The 18,210-nt window shown below is 42.7% G+C and overlaps 1 protein-coding gene across 1 annotated transcript; it reads left to right on the forward strand.

The window, feature by feature from the left end:
- Window positions 1–11,218: 11,218 nt before the first annotated feature.
- cst7 (cystatin f) lies at window positions 11,219–16,363 on the forward strand. The gene is made up of 4 exons (XM_030747442.1): window positions 11,219–11,426; window positions 13,889–14,067; window positions 14,266–14,385; window positions 16,069–16,363. The coding sequence occupies exons 1-4, from the start codon at window positions 11,381–11,383 to the stop codon at window positions 16,150–16,152; spliced, it is 429 nt and encodes a 142-aa protein (XP_030603302.1). The 5' UTR covers window positions 11,219–11,380; the 3' UTR covers window positions 16,153–16,363.
- The last annotated feature ends 1,847 nt before the right edge of the window (window positions 16,364–18,210 follow it).

Below are 18,210 nucleotides of genomic sequence, written 5' to 3' on the forward strand. Positions count from 1 at the left end.
AGAGGACTTTTAACTTTTAGTTCAACACATCCAAAACAGATCCAATTTGGACATCAGTTAGTTAGTTAGTTAGTTAGTTATTCCACTTCACCCCTTGTGAAGTGTAGTATCTCTACAGTCATCCTCCACCTCTTGCAGTCCGTTTGACTTCCTCTAACTTCAGTCCCAACACCCCCCCCCCCAGGTCCTTCATCAGACATTTTCAAAAGTCAAAGTTTTGTCTTGTAGAGATGGCCCTTCACCTCCATACTGGGTGAAGCCCAGCAAAAGCTTGCTGGGCTTTCCTGATTTTGGCTTTGATGTCTTCATCAGTGCCTCCAGTGATGCTGATCACACTGCCAAGGTATATATACTCCAACACCTTTTTCACCAACTTTTTCATCGGTGTCCACTGCATTCCCTTTCCATTGCTGGTGTAGGCTGCTCCTGTAACCCAGTCAAGACCAACAACAAAAGAAAGGGGCAACAAGCTACCCTGTCTCATGCTGCTCAATACCTGGAACTCCTCTGATAATCTCCCACATGAATAACCTGACAAGTAAAATTGTGGTATAGCTCCTGTATGACTGCCACAATCTTCTCAGGCACTTCATAGTGTCTCAAGATGTCTGCTTAGCTACACTATCAAATGCCTTCTCAAAATCTGGAGTCACATACAATGGGGACTGTCACTCTAATGACTGTTCCACAATAGTCCTGTGTGGCAACGTTTGTTAATGTCTAGAGGCTCTTGGTTCAACTATGGTGGATTCTGCTAGGACCTCAAAGTGACTGTGCAGGACAAGCTGGAAGCCTCTCTAGTTTCCATTTTCTTCAGCTTTTCCACATCAAGTTTAATTCGAGTACTGGGCTGTTTCCTCCTAGCTGACAGCTTCGTCTTAAACATAGCAACTACCAGCCACAGCCGGGTGGTTGTGGCTCAGGAGGTAGAGCAGGTCATCTACTAATTGGAAGGTTGGTGGTTTGATTCCTGTCTGCATACCAAAGTATTCTTGAGCAAGATACTGAACCCCAAGTTGCTCTCCAATGCAACCATTGGAGTATGAACGTGTGTGAATGTTAGATAGAAAACACTTTGAAATAGTACTTGCATAAATGTGGGTGTGAATGGGTAAATGCAAACTGTGTTGTGCTGAGTGCTCAGCTAGAGTAGAAAAGTGCAATATAAGAACCAGTCCATTTACGAGGTGGTGGTCTGACCCGATGTCTGCGCCCCCCTTTGCTCTCACATCTTGCAATGACTGGCGCCAGCACTCCTTGGACAACATTTGTTTCAAATGATGCATTGGTTTCTGTAATACTGCTGTTTTCCATGAATGGGTTGTTAGCCTAAACATAACCCCAACATTGTAGTCTGGCCTCTACTGTGCAGACCTGTTCAGCATGGTTGAATCTGCCAGGAGCATAATGACCTGACAACTTAGCTATGGGGGTCATCAAGGCACTCAAGCCACCACACCATGACAAGGTAAGTGCACCAATTAGTGGTGGAATTTGGACATCAGTGCTCATCCAAAATAATTTTGAGATCTTTACATTTGGACTTTGGAGTCTTTGGAGGTCTTGAGACATCCACTAAAGGGCTTGGTATCTATAAGTGCCCATCTAAGATGTCTAAGCCTTATATCTGAAGCACTTCTCCTGACCTGTTTTGGATATCTGTGGACATAAAACATGTAATATCAGGATACCTATCGTGAATCATTGTTGGAGACCATTAGAAGAAACCTCACTAAAGGTTCAGTATCGCTACATCCATCCAGGACGTTTGCTACAAGTCTTAAAATATGAACCAGACTGTTTGTCTCTGTGTGTTTAACTGTAATAAGAGTAATTATTTGTTTCTCAACATACAGTATGTAGACCTAGAAGGTATGCTTTATTAGACCTAGAAGATACAGGCCCCCCTTTTTGTTTATCAAAACCTCAGCTCCGTATCTCAAGGTTTGGTCTTTACATGTTTTGGACATGTGTGGATACAAAAGCATAATATCAGGATGTCTGTCCAAGACCTTAGTTGGAGGGCTTCAGAAATCCAAGAGTCACAGAACTGATCTTAGATGTCCACCGATGTCTGAACCTAGTCTGGTGTACTTTTTAGGAAGTCTACACATGTCTATTCAAGGTCCTCTGCCAGAAGTCTGTAGATTTCAAAACAAACTCAAAATATGCATGTTTATCCTTGATAAAGGCATTGCTGAGCATACATATCAGCTGTACAGGTTGTTTGGAGGTCTAGGAACATCCACTAAAGGGTCAGTATTGTAAAGTCTGCCCAGGATTTTTGCTGGAAGTCTTTACATCTGAAACAGACTGCACTTTTCTATTTTTTAACATACAGTATGTAGTTCTTAAAGGTTTGGTCTTGACCTATTGTAGACAAACAAAAAATGTAATATCTTGACATCTATGACCTTTGTTGGAAACCTTCAGATCTATGAAACACTCCCAAAACCTACTTTAGATGTCTACTGATGTCTAACACTACTTTTTAGGAGGTCTACAGAAATCCAATAAAAGTTCAGTGTCTGGATGTGCATGTAGGACCTTTGTTGGAGGTCTGAAGATTTCCAAAACAGCCTGTATGTCAGATGGATGCCTGTCTCGGTTCAGTGCGTCTACGTTAGAGATTTCCATTAGCTGATTTCTTTCTAAATTTAATTTCGTATTCATATCATTTGTACATTTTCCAGTACAAACTTTAAGAGCTGTAGTAAAACCAAACAGAAGAACATGTGCAGATGCTTCTAAGGGCTGAATTTCTGATCATGGTCACCCCTGTCAGACCCTGAACAAATAAGCCCCGCCCGTTTGGGATGATAGGCTGATGGAAACAAACATTTAATGACAGAGACTTTGTTTACAGTGCAGCACCCAGCCTCTCATCCACATCTACTACACCTGATTCACTGCTAAGCTAACATTCAAGCTCTGTGCCAATCTGACCAGCCAATCACGTTCTCTCTGCCTCTCTGATCATCAGATACTGAATGGATATTTCATTAAGATTTTGTGCTTTTTCAAAAAAAATTTTTATGCATTTCTAAAATTAGCAGGATGATTCATGTAAAAATCTGTTTTTGGAAAGCTATGGGATGCTCGTGCTTTTAGTCCTGACCTGCTGTGTTTGCTTTGAATCTTTAAAAGAGGAATGGAGACAAGGAGTTAGGCTGACCCACAGAGACACAGCAGGCATGTTAATGTGAAACAGCAGGCTCAATGATCCTTTAATCAGACTAACTAACCACACAAGGTCAGTCTTCAGGTTTAAGCTGCAGTCTCAGTTCTAAAGGTGGACAGGTGAGTGTTCCTGCATGTGATTGGCTGGTCAGTCTGCAACCTAGGAGAACCCGGGTCCGTTCAAAACTAAAAAATGCTTGCTTTTGTTTGGTGTGTGCATCAGGACTCTTGCCCAGTCAGCAGCGACATGTATTTAAACCCCATCATAATAAAAAGGATGAACAGCCACTGGGTAATGTAACAGGGTTTCTATCGCAGAACTGTTTTGGATTTTAAAAAGCTGTGGTACATTTTGTGGGCCTGGACCAAAACCAGGAAATGTTTCATTCTCAGCAGCTCCACACATGAACTCTGGGCTAAAGGGCTGCAACCGCCATCACACATGCTGTCTGTAGGCACTCCCTGAATGTGTTCCTGACTTTGATTTTCATTAGCAGTTTTTCTGCTGATCAACTTATTGATTGACATTTTTGAATGTTTCAGATTCAGCACATCCAGAGCGAACACAGACAGCTGGAACTTTTAAAGATTTAAAGGAGCATTTTGTTGTTTCACTCTCATCTCTAATGTTTAGCTTAGCTTAGCACAAATACTGGAAGCTGAGGGAAACTGTTAGCCTATACTCACAGACTCACATCCTGCTCAGCTGCAGAACAACCAGAGCTGCTCTGTGATTGGCTGCTTGTTTTTATAACTCTATGGACGTTAAGTGCTTGCTAATAAAACTAAAATGTCGTATTTCCACCAAAACTTTTATGTGTCACATTATTTACAGCTGTGGTCAGAAGTTTGCATCCTCTCATCATGGGCATGAATGTCAGGGTAATTTGGGGTTTTTCATGATTTCTTTTTCCAGAGTGGAACGATTGTAGAGCACACATCTTTAATGAAAAACAAGCTTGAATTTACTTTGGATTGAAAGGTTTGGGGCTGAGGGGAGAGAGACAGGACAAAAGACACACTGTGGAAGAGAGCCAGAGATTAATAATAACTATTCAATTCAATTCAATTCAATTTTATTTATATAGCGCCAAATCACAACAAACTGTCACCTCAAGGCGCTTTGTATTGTGGGTAAAGACCCTACAATAATACAGAGAAAACCCAACAGTCAAAACGACCCCCTATGAGCAGCACTTGGTGACAGTGGGAAGGAAAAACTCCCTTTTAACAGGAAGAAACCTCCAGCAGAACCAGGCTCAGGGAGGGGGGGGTCATCTGCTGCGACCGGTTGGGCTGAGGGGAGAGAAAGACATGCTGTGGAAGAGAGCCAGAGATTAATATCAATTAATGATTAAATGCAGAGTGGAGTATAAACAAAGTAAATAAGGTGAATGAGAAGAAACAGTGCATTATGGGAACCCCCCAGCAGACTAGGCCTATAGCAGCATAACTAAGGGATGGTTCAGGGTCACCTGATCCAGCCCTAACTATAAGCTTTATCATAAAGGAAAGTTTTAAGCCTAATCTTAAAAATAGAGAGGGTGTCTGTCTCCTGAATCCAAGCTGGGAGCTGGTTCCACAGAAGAGGGGCCTGAAAGCTGAAGGCTCTGCCTCCCATTCTACTCTTAAGTATCCTAGGAACCACAAGTAAGCCAGCAGTCTGAGAGTGAAGTGCTCTGTTGGGGTGATATGGTACTATGAGGTCTTTGAGATAAGATGGTGCCTGATTATTCAAGACCTTGTATGTGAGGAGAAGGATTTTAAATTCTATTCTAGATTTAACAGGGAGCCAATGAAGAGAAGCCAATATGGGAGAAATCTGCTCTCTCTTTCTAGTCCCTGTCAGTACTCTAGCTGCAGCATTTTGGATCAGCTGAAGGCTTTTCAGGGAGCTTTTAGGACAGCCTGATAATAATGAATTACAATAGTCCACCCTAGAAGTAATAAATGCATGAATGAGCTTTTCAGCATCACTCTGAGAAAGGATGTTTCTAATTTTAGAAATATTGCACAAATGCAAAAAAGCAGTCCTACATATTTGTTTAATATGTGCATTGAAGGACATATCCTGGTCAAAAATGACTCCAAGATTTCTCACAGTGTTACTGGAGGCCAAAGTAATGCCATCCAGAGTAAGTATCTGGTTAGACACCATGTTTCTAAGATTTGTGGGGCCGAGTACAAGAACTTCAGTTTGATCTGAATTTAGAAGCAGGAAATTAGAGGTCATCCAGGCCTTAATGTCTTTAAGACATTCCTGCAGTTTAACTAATTGATGTGTGTCATCTGGCTTCATTGATAGGTAAAGCTGAGTATCATCTGCATAACAATGAAAATTGATGCAGTGCTTTCTAATAATACTGCCTAAGGGAAGCATGTCAACAGTATCAAAGCTGCACTGAGGTCCAACAGGACAAGAACAGAGATGAGTCCACTGTCAGAGGCTGTAAGAAGATCATTTGTAACCTTCACTAATAAAAACATTAAACAAAATTAAAATTGATAAATAAAACAAACGAGTAAAAGTCAATAAAAGTCAACTCTCAAGCAGTTGCCAATAAAAAAAAAGATGGGTTTTAAGAAGTGACTTAAAAATGGACAGTGATATGGAGTGGGAGTGAATTCCACAGCCTAGGTGCTGCCACAGCAAAAGCTCTGTCCCCTCTGAGCTTTCGTTGTGTCCTCAGGACATCCAGGAGCAGCTGATCAGCGGATCTGAGCAACTGGGAGGGTGAGTGCACATGTAGGAGCTCAGAGAGGTAAGGGGGGGCAAGACCATTTAATGACTTATAAAAGAATTTTAAAATGCACTCTAAAATGAACAGGGAGCCAGTGCAGTGAGGCCAAAACAGGAGAAATATGATCTCTCTTCCATGTACCAGTCAAAAGCTGAGCAGCTGCATTTTGCACCAGCTGAAGAGGGGACGGGGATGACTGGGAAACCCAATAATAAAGAGAGTTACAGTAATCCAGTTGTGATGTAATGAGCTTATGGATTATATGTCTGTGTAGATTCTCAGTCATCCAGGTCATAGTAGTCTCTGGAGCTTGAAAAAGGCGACTGGACTTCTTTTTGTTTCTTGAAGACGTTTCACCTCTCGTCCGAAAGGCTTCTTCAGTTCACCATTTGGTTGAGAACTGAAGAAGCCTTTCGGACGAGAGGTGAAACGTCTTCAAGAAACAAAAAGAAGTCCAGTCGCCTTTTTCAAGCTCCAGAGACTTATGGATTATAGTTTCAAAGTCCTGTTTTGAGAGGATCTGTTTGACCTTAGCTAATTGTCTGAGTTTTAAAAAGCTGGACTTCACCACTGCACTGATCTGCTTATCTAGGTTAAAAACACTGTCCATTCCGGGTGCTTGGGTGGCTTAGTGGTGAAGCCGGCGACCACATCCATATGCCGCGTTGCGGCGCGGGGTTTGCGTCCCGGCCTGTCGCCAATTTGCCCGTGTGTCTTCCCCTGTATCTTTCCCCCATTTCCTGTCTCTCTCCACTGCTAGCAAAAGCTGCTGTGGCCAAAAAAACAAAAACACTGTCTATTCTGACACCCAGTTTAGAAACAGTAGGTTTTGCGTATTGTGTCCGAGGCCTCAGATCTACAGGAGAGGACCCACCAGTAGTACCAGGACTAACAACCAAAACCTCTGTCTTCTTGTCGTTATAATGAAGAAAGTTTAGTGTCATCCAGGTTTTAACTTCATCAAGGCACTTAATCAAAGAGTAAGAGTCTTCTTGTTTTAAGGGGACATACACCTGACTGTCATCAGCATAAAAATGGAAAGCACATTTGTGCTTTCTAAAAATGGAACCCAAGGGAAGAAGATACAATGAGAATAGCAGTGGTCCAAGGACGGAACCCTGGGGTATCCCACACAACAGAGGAGAACATGAAGACTTAAAACTATCAAGACTAACAGGTAAGACCTCAACCAACTCAGGGCAGTGCAATGAATGCCTGCACAACACTCTAAACGAGAAAGTAAAATACTGTAACCATTGTATCTTCAAATAAACCATTCCTCTCCAGATGATCAGTTAGCTGTTTTACAACTACTATTTTTGCTCCTGGGGTAAATTTTTAGGAAGTATAACCCAGCCTTTCACTGTTTTGCTGATGACACTCAGATTTAATTTCCTATGAAATCTAATGATCCCAGTTCATTGCAGATTTTGTTAAACTGCCTTAATTACCTAAAGAATTGGTTAAACACAAATGTTCTTTATCTTAATTAAAGGTTCCCAGAAACCTTCAAGTTTCTGGGAACCACCATCTCTCAGGACCTGAAATGGGAGCTCAACATCAGCTCCATCCTCAAAAAGGCCCAACAGAGGATGTACTTTCTGCGCCAACTGAGGAATTACGGTCTGCCGCAGGAGCTGTTGAGGCAGTTCTACTCCGCGGTTATTGAACCTGTCCTGTGCTCTTCTATTACAATCTGGTTTGGAGCAGCAACAAAACAAGACAGAAACAGACTGCAGAGAACTATTAGAACTGCTGAGAAAATCATTGGTGCTCCTCTGCCCAATCTTCAGGACTTGTTCACTTCTAGAACCAGGAAACGGGCAAAGAAAATCATCTCAGACTCCTCACACCCTGGACACACTTTATTTCAGCTCCTTCCCTCAGGCAGGAGATACAGATCACTGTACACAAAAACCACCAGACACTCAAACAGTTTCTTTCCTCATGCCATCACACTCATTAACAGCTGATCAGTAACATTGATCTCTACACAACTGCCTAATGTTACAAACTTTGTTGTCACACTACAACGCACACTACACTTTATTTTATTTTATTATTTATTAGATTTTGGATATTGTGATTCTTAAATTACACTGCACCTTCCCTTCCCAGACCTGTATTGTATATTGTGTATTGTATATTGTGTATTTAAGATTAAGATTAAGATTAAGATAGTGTTTATTCGTCACATGCACAGTTATACACAGTACAATGCACAGTGAAATGTATTTTGTACCTGCAACCATATATACACACACATATAAATAAGAAGAATAAAAATAAAAAAGTAATTCACACTATACACTATACTCTATATACTATACACACTTTTACGTGGAATTATAGATTATAAATTATAATATTTACATTGTGCAATAATGGTCCAGTTACGGCTCAGAGTTGAGCAGACGGATGGCTTGTGGGTAAAAACTCTTCTTCAACCTTTCAGTCTTAGTCCTCAGGCAGCGGTAACGCCGGCCTGATGGGAGCAGGGAGAAGAGAGAGTGTCCGGGGTGGCTGGGCTGTTTTAGGATCTTCATGGCCCTCAGCCTGCACTGCTTGGTGTATTGTATATTGTATAGCATTTAAGTTAAAATATAGGACACTGTATAATACTAGAGAGACACCATCAACCGGAACCAAATTCCTTGTGTGTGTAAACATACTTGGCCAAAATAAACCTGATTCTGATTCTGAAGTAAAACAGAGATTATGTTTGGTTGTACTGAAGGACTCTGCTGCCCCTCTTGGCCACCCAGGGTAATGCAGCCATCAATCAATTAAAAATCTCAGTGTGATCATCATCAGCTCCTTTAACAGTGATAGGTCAGTTCTGTGGTAAAAATATTTTTTCCAGTTGAGATTGTTGGCCAGAGTGAAGCCCTATCTTTCTCATAATGACTTTGGAAGAGGCATACATTCTCTTATTTTGAAAAGATTGAATTACTGTAATTGTTTCTTTGTCAGTTTCAGCAGGTCCAAAATGCTGCTGCTCCACTTTTAACAGGGACGAGAAAGCGTGAGCATATTACTCCAGTTTAGCTTCACTTCATTGGCTTCCTGTCAATTTTAGGATTTTAAGATTTTAAAGACTGTTTTTAAGATTTTAAACGGGCTGGCACATCTGTATGTGTCTGATCTTATTCATGTTCACAGTCCTGTCAGAGCACTGAGGGCTGCTAATCACATGGTCGTCGATATTCCTTAAAAATAGAGGTGACTGAGCTTTTTCAGTTGTTTCCTGAGCCTTACTGTTTCATATTAGAACTGCCCCATCAGTTTCTACTTTTAAGACTCATTTCTACTCTCTGGCCTTTAATTCGAGCTAAATCTTGATATCTTTTATTTATAGTTATTTTGTATTGTTTTTGTGTTATTTTTGGCTTCTTGTGAAGCACTTTGTTATTTAAATGTGCTATATAAATAAATTTGACATTGACGATGTGACTCGGAGGCGTTGGTTCATATAAACTAACATATTCATCCTGCTGTAACCAGGGTCTGTAAGGCAGAATAAATCAATATGTTGATCAATTATTAAATCACATTGATTTAGTAATGACTTTTCTGAGAATTTAAGTGAAAAACAATCTGCAGCTTCACTTTTGCTTTTGTTTTCGCTCTAAATCGTTCTCTCCTGATGGCACGCCTGAAATGCTGAACACTCAGTAATTTCTTCTTACACTACACGGCCAAAAGTATTCGCTCGTCTGCCTTCACACACATATGAACCTGAGCGCTGTACTCAACAAGGACCCGAGCGCAGACACAGAGTGAGCAGATCAATGAAACCTTTTTATTTCACAACTCACGCAAAGCTTCATACACTACAATCACAGTTCATGATGGATACTCGAACAGGGGTCAGAACAAAGGGGCATAAACTAAAGGGGGAGGTCGGTCCTCTGGAAGTGGCTCTGGGTGCTGAATCTAGAGAGAGGAGGGAGAATTATTGACTGTGCTTTAGGGACATAACTAATAACTGTGGGAGAGAGAGGTCGAGCTTACTAACCCAGGGAGGGGAAATCACTGCATTGAACTTTTATTTACATGTCACTCAGCATCCATAAAAACATGCTGTGTGTCTAAAATGTTCAAATTCACTTTATTGTGTTGGAAGACAAGTTTAAACCCTTCATCTGATGAGATACATTAGCTCTTTGTTAGTGAGGCTTACAGTAAATGAATGAATGGCTCATGCAGCAGTGAATGTGTCAACAACTGCAGAGTTTAGGAACTGAATGCAGACACGTGAAGACAAACTAAAGTGAGAGACAGCCTTTATTTTGGCTGGTGAAACATAATCAGAACCCCAAACTGGCTGCAGACACTGAGACCAGGACCTGTAACACTATAGATACACGAGGGCAACTAGGACAAGTGAACACAACACGGTAACGAGACGCAAGTGAACGTAATCAAAGACAGTGAACTAGAAGGCAAATTAAAACTAAACAAGAAACTAGGGACAAGAAACTATCAAAATAAAACAGGAAGTGAAAGCCATAACTAAAGGAGGAAACAGTCACATGAATGAACTCAGCCGGTACAACAGGATCAGTCAGGAAACACTGAGGGAACAAATGAAAGTTGAAGGAGCCAGAGGTGCAGGACATCACCAGGAAGTGATCACAGCTCAGCTTCAGTCACACTGCAGCATTCAGGAGAGAAAGAGTGCGAGGATCAGCAGAACAACGAGCAGTGATGTCACACAGGTAGCTGAAAGACGCACACAAACACTTCTCATCAGATCTGTTGTCAAAAACATTCGCTCTATGAATAAATCAGATCATAACAGACGTCACAGGGTCTCACTACCCGCCCATTCTCCAAACACCTTCACAGGTTTGTCTCTGTGTGCTGCAGCTCTGATCGTATTTGTCTCATTCAGAGAGGTCTGTGAGGCTTCCTGAAGCTGAGCTTCACTCATGTTTATTCTAATCGAGTCCTTCTGGGTTCAGCAGGATCAGCTGAGGCTTCAGAGGAACTTCTTCCTGTCTCTCTGCTCAGAGTGTTTGAGTCTTTGTGCCAAACTCAGAAGGATCAGGGAGGCATCAAACTTACATGTCACACAGTCTCTTCAGAGTATGTGTGACAGGAAGTCCTCATTCACCCTTCCTGTCCCCTGCGCTCTGATGTTCACACATGTGCAGCCTGTAGAGCTGAGCATGCTCAGACCAACCTGTGGCTGCGGGTGTGAGGAGGAACTCACACACACCAGCAGCTGCTGCTGCACTCTCACATTAGAGGAAGGAGAAGAGGTCAGAGAGGAGGAGGCGGAGCCTGAAGTGATTGATTAGTATCAGATGAGTGAGACTTGAGAGTGCAGCAGGAAATCTGACTGATCTCTGAGCAGCTCCTGGAAGTGATGTCAGCTGTGAGGCGGTGGACAGACCCGTCCTGCAGCTCTGTGGTCTGAGAGTCAACACTTGGCAGGAAACTCAGAGAGAAGGATGGAGGTGAAGCTGTTGCTGCTCGTCTCCGTGCTCGCTGTTCTGGGTAAGAGTGTGTGTGTGTGTGTGTGTGTGTGTGTGTGTATGGCTATGCAGGCTGCTATTCACCTCTCAGCACAGTCAAGGGTTAAACATGAGCAGCACCTGCAGCAGGAAGTGAAGAGAAGAAGCCTCACACCTGCTCGTCACTGAGCTTCATAGGTTTTAATGATGGCTGTCAGAGGGGACGGGTTATAAAAGGACGAGCTGAACGCTGGCGTTCAGGCATTCTTAAAGATTGTGCAAACTTGTTGCCTTAGAAAAACTGAAGCAACTTCAACCTAAAAGCGAGTCAGTTATCCCAGCCGGTTCACTCTGAGTGTGCAGACATGAACATGAGCTTCAGAGGTGTAAAGTCATTTGGAGTGAAACACTGATGTAACTCTGAAAACTTTGAATGGCTGAGATATTTCAGGCAGGAGGACTTTCTGTACCGAGCATGGCTGATTATCATCACCACAGACCCACATTTCTCACACGTTCTAAAAACACTCTGACATGTTAAATTATTCCTATTCTGTGAGCTTCCAATATTATAGACCTGCTAAAGAGTCAAAAACACACTCTGATCTGAATAAGACCACAGCGTCAAAAGTCATTAAAGTCCAACTTCCACACGTTTCAGATTGGCTGTATGTGATCGGCTGCTCGGGCATCATCCTGTGTTTCTACCATCAGTCTGCAGCTGTATTAGCACAGAGAACGATCTCTGCATGACTAAAAACTAAACTGCGTCTCGTTTTATGAGTTGTGAAGCTGCACAGACGCTCTCATTTAAATGAAGTAAGGCCACTGTTTGCACTGACAGCGTGACGACTGCAGACGTGTTTGAAGTAACCCGTCAGCTCGGTGCTCGTGTTTGATTTTCCTCCACGTTAGAGCACGGGGGCTGCGACACCACGAGTGCAGTGGGCTGATGGGAAGGAAAGACGGTTTTTTAAGTGAATTTCAAGCTGCTGTAATGTAATGAGTAATCATCATTTAAATATGTGCCTGCTGTGATGCCTTTATCTGATGAAAACATTTCATTTATGTGATCAAAATGGTATAAAAACATGCATCCATGCAGGTCAGACCTACAAAAAACTACAGATAATGTAAAATGGTGTCAACTGGTGAAAGAGAAAAATAAGACCTCCATTAACAACTTACAGGCTGTTAGTTTGGGTTTAAATGTGAAATGTGCTCCAGCAGGTTTGTCCAGCAGGTAAAAGCTGCTTGGACACCAGAGAGACCCTGAGACTCCAACCATGTCAGCCGTTCTGTCACCTTTCTGTGGTCTTCTTAAAACAAAACAAAACCAGGGTTTAAAAACTTCAGACTCCAAATTAAACCTGCATAACCAAATAAAATTATAATTATTAATTCAGTGCATGAAATGAGCTAAAACCAGTGAAGTGGGCATTTTCCACTCAGTAAAATGTCCCTAAATGCAGCATCAGACAGTAACAGGAAGTTGTTCTGTCACCACAGAAAACTGGTTCTTCTTCTCAGACCACATATGTTGGTCTGACTCACCCTCCTCTACCAGCCAATCACAGCAGAGCGTCTCTCCAGCTGATCCACTCTCTTTCTTCACTCTGCTTCCTGTGGCTGTTTGGTTTCCACACTTTGACGCCCTCTGCTTCTCTGACTCACTCACACATCTGAAAACTTCTCAACTTTAGAAGCTTTGAAAACGTCTTCAGTTTGGACCTAAACTTCCAGAATGAGACAGACACATTACTTTGAAGTGTACAAGCAGAGTCCAACAATAATTACAGCTGCAGCAGCAATGAGGGGGCCTCAGGGGGCCTGAGGGGGCCCGCTGAGGCTGCTCGGGAGTCATTCAGCTAATCACTGGCTCCTTTGGCCTTTAGCTGGGGTTAGTGAATGCCCATTAATTACACATATCCATATAAACATTTTTTCTGCATTTACACTTGGTGTTGATATCAATACCTCCAATGTAAATATTGACTTGAGTCTGTAGGGGGCGCTGTTGCGCCAATTACCAATTTTCTGTATATATACATTTATGCTTGGTAAGTAAATAAGTGATTCAAATTCAAGGCAAATTGGACAAAGTATGCACGAGTGATTACATGTATAGTTTTGCAACCAGCCACTAAAACCAAACCTAAAATCTGCATTATTTTTTCCTAGATGGCACTGTGGAGTCATTTTGCCATATTCAATAATCAGAGCGATAAAATCAGAAAGTTTCATCATGACAGGGGGTGTTCATGACTTTGAGCTTTCCAAATCCTTCAACAACCACTTCCTGTTTCATGGCAAATTGGCATGGAGCATGTGTAGGCACTCAAAAAAGCGAATCGTTCATCAGAATAATAAACGTGATTACATAGGGCCTTCGCAGTGTCAGCGCTCAGGCCTGAACAAGGCGGAGCTGAACCGAACAACCGCGGACTGTTAGAACGACCTTTCTCGACACAAACATCACTGACAGAAGGTCCTCTTCTCTTGCAGGGGTAACCCTTGTGTCCGGTCGCCATCCTCACCCCTCAATGCCCGGATCGCCGTACAACATCAGCAGGAACGATCGCGGCCTCCAGCAGGTCATCCTTGATGCTGCCTACTCCTTTAACAACCAATCAAATGATGCCTTCCTCTTCAAACCCGCCACCATCAATATGGCGCAGCGACAGGTACGACACACCTGGAGCTGGAGTCAGATGTATGACCAACAGGGTCAAAGTTCAACCTTTATATGGCAGTCAAACTGGTTTCATGAACTCATTTGAGATGTCATGGAGGCCTGACCCAGGATTCATGCTGGCATGGGGGTTCCTCAGGAAGTGCTTACCGTGTGTGTGTGTGTGTGTGTGTGTGTGTGTGTGTTTCAGATTGTTAAAGGGATTCGGTACATTGCAGATTTTCAGATTTCCAGAACAGTGTGTCGCAAACGAGACAAAAACAACGATGTGTCCCGGTGTGACTTCCAGCCGCCCGGCCCACTCCACCAGGTGAGTCTGAGCTGCAGGCTATGAATAACAGACATGGTTTGGCCTCCGCCATGTTGGTTTTTGGAGTCAAAAGTGATGAAAGATTGGAGGCCTAATGCTGCTTAGCTTGAATATCAGTCTGCATCCATAGACTGTATGAGAGCATCACACAGGCACAGATACCTGCTAATGATGCTCAGTAACAACCAAATCAAATCTGCCCGTGTCACCATCTGTCAAAGAGGCCACGCCTCTAATAATGCAAACTTTAAGCCTTTATACAATTCAGACAGGTGAGGTATAAAAAGTTCACTACTGTACAGCTGTTATGAAACATGATGTGCTTCTACAAATGAGTAGAAGTTAAGTATGAATAAAAACTAGAGGACCGATAACAGAACCCTGTGGAACTCCCACAATCCAGATTTAGTTTTCTCTCAGTGATTCATCCTGAAAACCCTCATCTGTCTGTCAAAGGCTTCAGGTCCAACCTTTGCAGTCTTATTATTCATGTGTACGCATGTGTAACACCACCAACACACACACAAAACACCTGCAGCACATTACTATACACTCCATCCATCCATTCACATCCGCTTATCCTTTTCGGGGTTGCGGGGGGCTGGAGCCTATCCCAGCTGTCATAGGGTGAGAGTCAGGGTACACCCTGAACAGGTCACCAGCCTGACGCAGGGCCAACACAGAGAGACAAACAACCATTTGTACTCACATTCACACCTATGGGCAATTTAGAGTGACCAATTAACCTAACCTCAGTAAATGCATGTCTTTGGACTGTGGGAGGAAACCGGACTGTACACTGTCTATTATTAATATTTTGGTCTGAGACTGACTCATTAAACCACAACACTCCATAAATGTTGGTATCTGCACTGACATGTTAAATATTCAGATACTCTAACAAAGTAAAAGTACCAAAATTCACTTTAAACAGGTGAGTCATAGAACCCCCCCCCCCCCCCCATACAGCTGTTATGAAGGTGGAATTATCCACAGAGACCAAAGCAGTTTCTGTATCAGCTGTAAACATGTTGATTTCTGCTGGAAAGTTTAACATGGGAGTCTATGAGGACTGAGCCACTGTGGCGCCCCTGCTGGACACCAGAGGAACTGCAGGATTTGGTGCTTCTTTATTTTTCAGCCCTGGAGGTTGATGTTCAGTCTGAAACTATATGCAAATGACTTAAAGTGTAAATATTACTCATTCATTTGCGCTGCCCCTAACATAATCAGAATAGTGATGATGCACCTGTGTGGAGGTCGAACTGACCAGAAACGACAGCATTAGGATGAAGATTCAGGAGCCTCCTCATCTTAGTCTAATCTGAGTGTCTGTAGGTTTTACAGGAACAGCTGTTTGTCCCAGCATGAGACTGTAAGTCTCTCGGTAACAGCACCATGGATTGCAGTGCATCTTGGGAAATTTGCATGTCCTATGCAGCAGGGTATTTTTTCATGTTGTCAGTTTTTAATATAAACAATTAAACATATAAAAATGCTTCCTGTTTGTTTGTATAGAAGTACAGTTATAGTAATACTCTTAATCCTCATAGTGGTAAAGCAGTAAAACTTGCAGTACTGTGTATTTCAGTGTGTAAAGAGGAGTGAGGCGGCTGTAAATGTGCATGCAGTGAACAGGACCAATCCTGAGAGGTCTTTCAGGGCTTCATGATTGTTTTTCAGGTGTTTCAGTGTCACGTGGATGTTTGGATGATTCCCTGGGAAGAACCACAGAAGAAGACTCTCAACTTACTTTGCAAACAGTGACCGTAGCAGCGGCCTCCTCCTCCTGATGACCTTCATCACCTCCTGCTGCTGTCACTCATCTTCATGTCACATCTTCATCCGCTAAAGAAACTCTCAGGACACTCGCCCACTTTCACCCCTGTACTCTGAATATTTAAGTTTTTCCAAACAGACTCACAGAGATGATGAAACTGAACTCTGCTTGTGTGAACTTCATTTCAGCAATAAAACGATCCAACAATGAGCGTCTCCGCAGGTTTTTCCATTTCTGAGGTGAACACTGACCGCAGGTGCTGATCTGAGGGCCACGTTTGGGTTCATCGGGACTGAAACCTGAGGCAGAGGAGGCCCCCTGCTGGTCAGAGCAGAGCAAACAGGCCAATTTTGGTTGTTCCATTATAAATGTTTCTTCCATAAATCCATGAAGAAATGTGTGTGAAGGGCGAGCGATGATTATTTGGCCTGTCTGTGTGGGTTCATTCATTTAAAGGGGATTATTGTAGATTCTTTTTTTCTTTAAACTTTTCAAAATGAACTAAAGCTTCAGCAGAAACTGAAGAAACAGCAGCTTTGACTTTGTCATACTGAACTTGATCTGGTGTAATACCAGTTTGTGACTGAGTAACCTTTATTAACTGGGGCAACTCCTGAAGAACAGGCAGTCATATTTCAAATGGTGCGCTGGGAAAAGGCAAAGCTTCTTAGAGATGGGCGGGGCGGGCACTGGGGTGGCTCAGTGACAGAGCAGGTGACCATATTTGCCACGAGGCTGAAAAAAAAGCGCAGGTTCAAATCCCGGCCTGTCGCTCTTCCCCCGTCTCTTCTCCTGCTTTCCTGTCACATCTACACTGTCAATAAAGTTGGTGCGGCCAAAAAACAAAAACAAAAAAAGGGGGTGGGGCAAAAAGTGTAAACGTCTGAAAATATCAAGACACCTGCTGGTAAAACACTGCCCTCTGGTGGTGAAAGTTCCAGTTAAATGTTGCCAGTCAATTACAATTACTGTGCTCATGAAGAGCAGTGGAGGGAGGGGTTAAAGTTCATCTGCATGCTTTCAAAAGCAAACCTTTGGAGAGTGTTTCATGAATACTTTGACCTTTTGTGACAATGGAAGCACAGAAACATCTCTGTGGCGGTTTGGCATTAAAGTTGTTTCTTCTCCATGAACTGGTTCTGAATGTCTCCATTACATATTCATTCATTCGGGTTGGGCTTATTAAAATCAGCTGCAGGTTTCACCTGTGCAGGAGGACAGAGTCAGAGAACAGGTTCGGTCAAAGGTTTTATTGAGAGTTTATTGAGGAGGCTGCAGACCGACAGCAGGAAATCCAGCTAAAATGACTGAAATACAAAGTTCACAGAGAAAAATGCATTTGGCACAAAAACAAAGCAAAAGTTTTTCTTCTCGCTCCAACGATTAACTGATCAATAATCATCTCAGAGACTCTTCAGGAACAAACGGAAACATGACCAAACTGGACATCTTCTGGTATTTTCCCCTCGACACTTTACACAGAGCTTAGAAGAATAACGGCCCAAATAGCGTGCAGCTTCAACCCAAAGATTATTCAGCCTGCTAATACTGATCAGTTCATCCAGTGCACATCTGAAAAAGTATCAGTACGAAGCGACTAAATGAGTCGATCTGGAGGGAAAAAAATTAAAAGCAGCACAGCACTCATGTAAGATACAAATAAAATGACCCATTATGCTCATTTCCAGCTACTTATTTTTATGATGTCTGGAACAAGCTGCACTTCCTGTCTCTTGCCCTCCTCACTAAAGCCTACTGTCTTCTGATTGGGCAGCACCCAGAGCTCATGAGCCATACAGGCTGCAGCAGATGACCATGTACACAAATCTGTGACATGATGATGTGAGCAGAAAAACCAAATCTTTCCTGATGTTTGCTTCGCGTTATGAAACCCGGCCACGAAAGCTCGATATAGGAGGAGCAGAATTGTTCAGCTAACATGACACATTCAACTAAGAAATCCAAGCTAGTCGTGCTGCTAACAGAATATACGAAGTCAGAGTTCCACACGCGACTGACGTCAAACATCGCCGAACCGAATCGTA

The sequence above is a fragment of the Archocentrus centrarchus genome, chromosome 15 (assembly GCF_007364275.1).
Source record: "Archocentrus centrarchus isolate MPI-CPG fArcCen1 chromosome 15, fArcCen1, whole genome shotgun sequence".
NCBI lineage: Eukaryota > Metazoa > Chordata > Actinopteri > Cichliformes > Cichlidae > Archocentrus > Archocentrus centrarchus.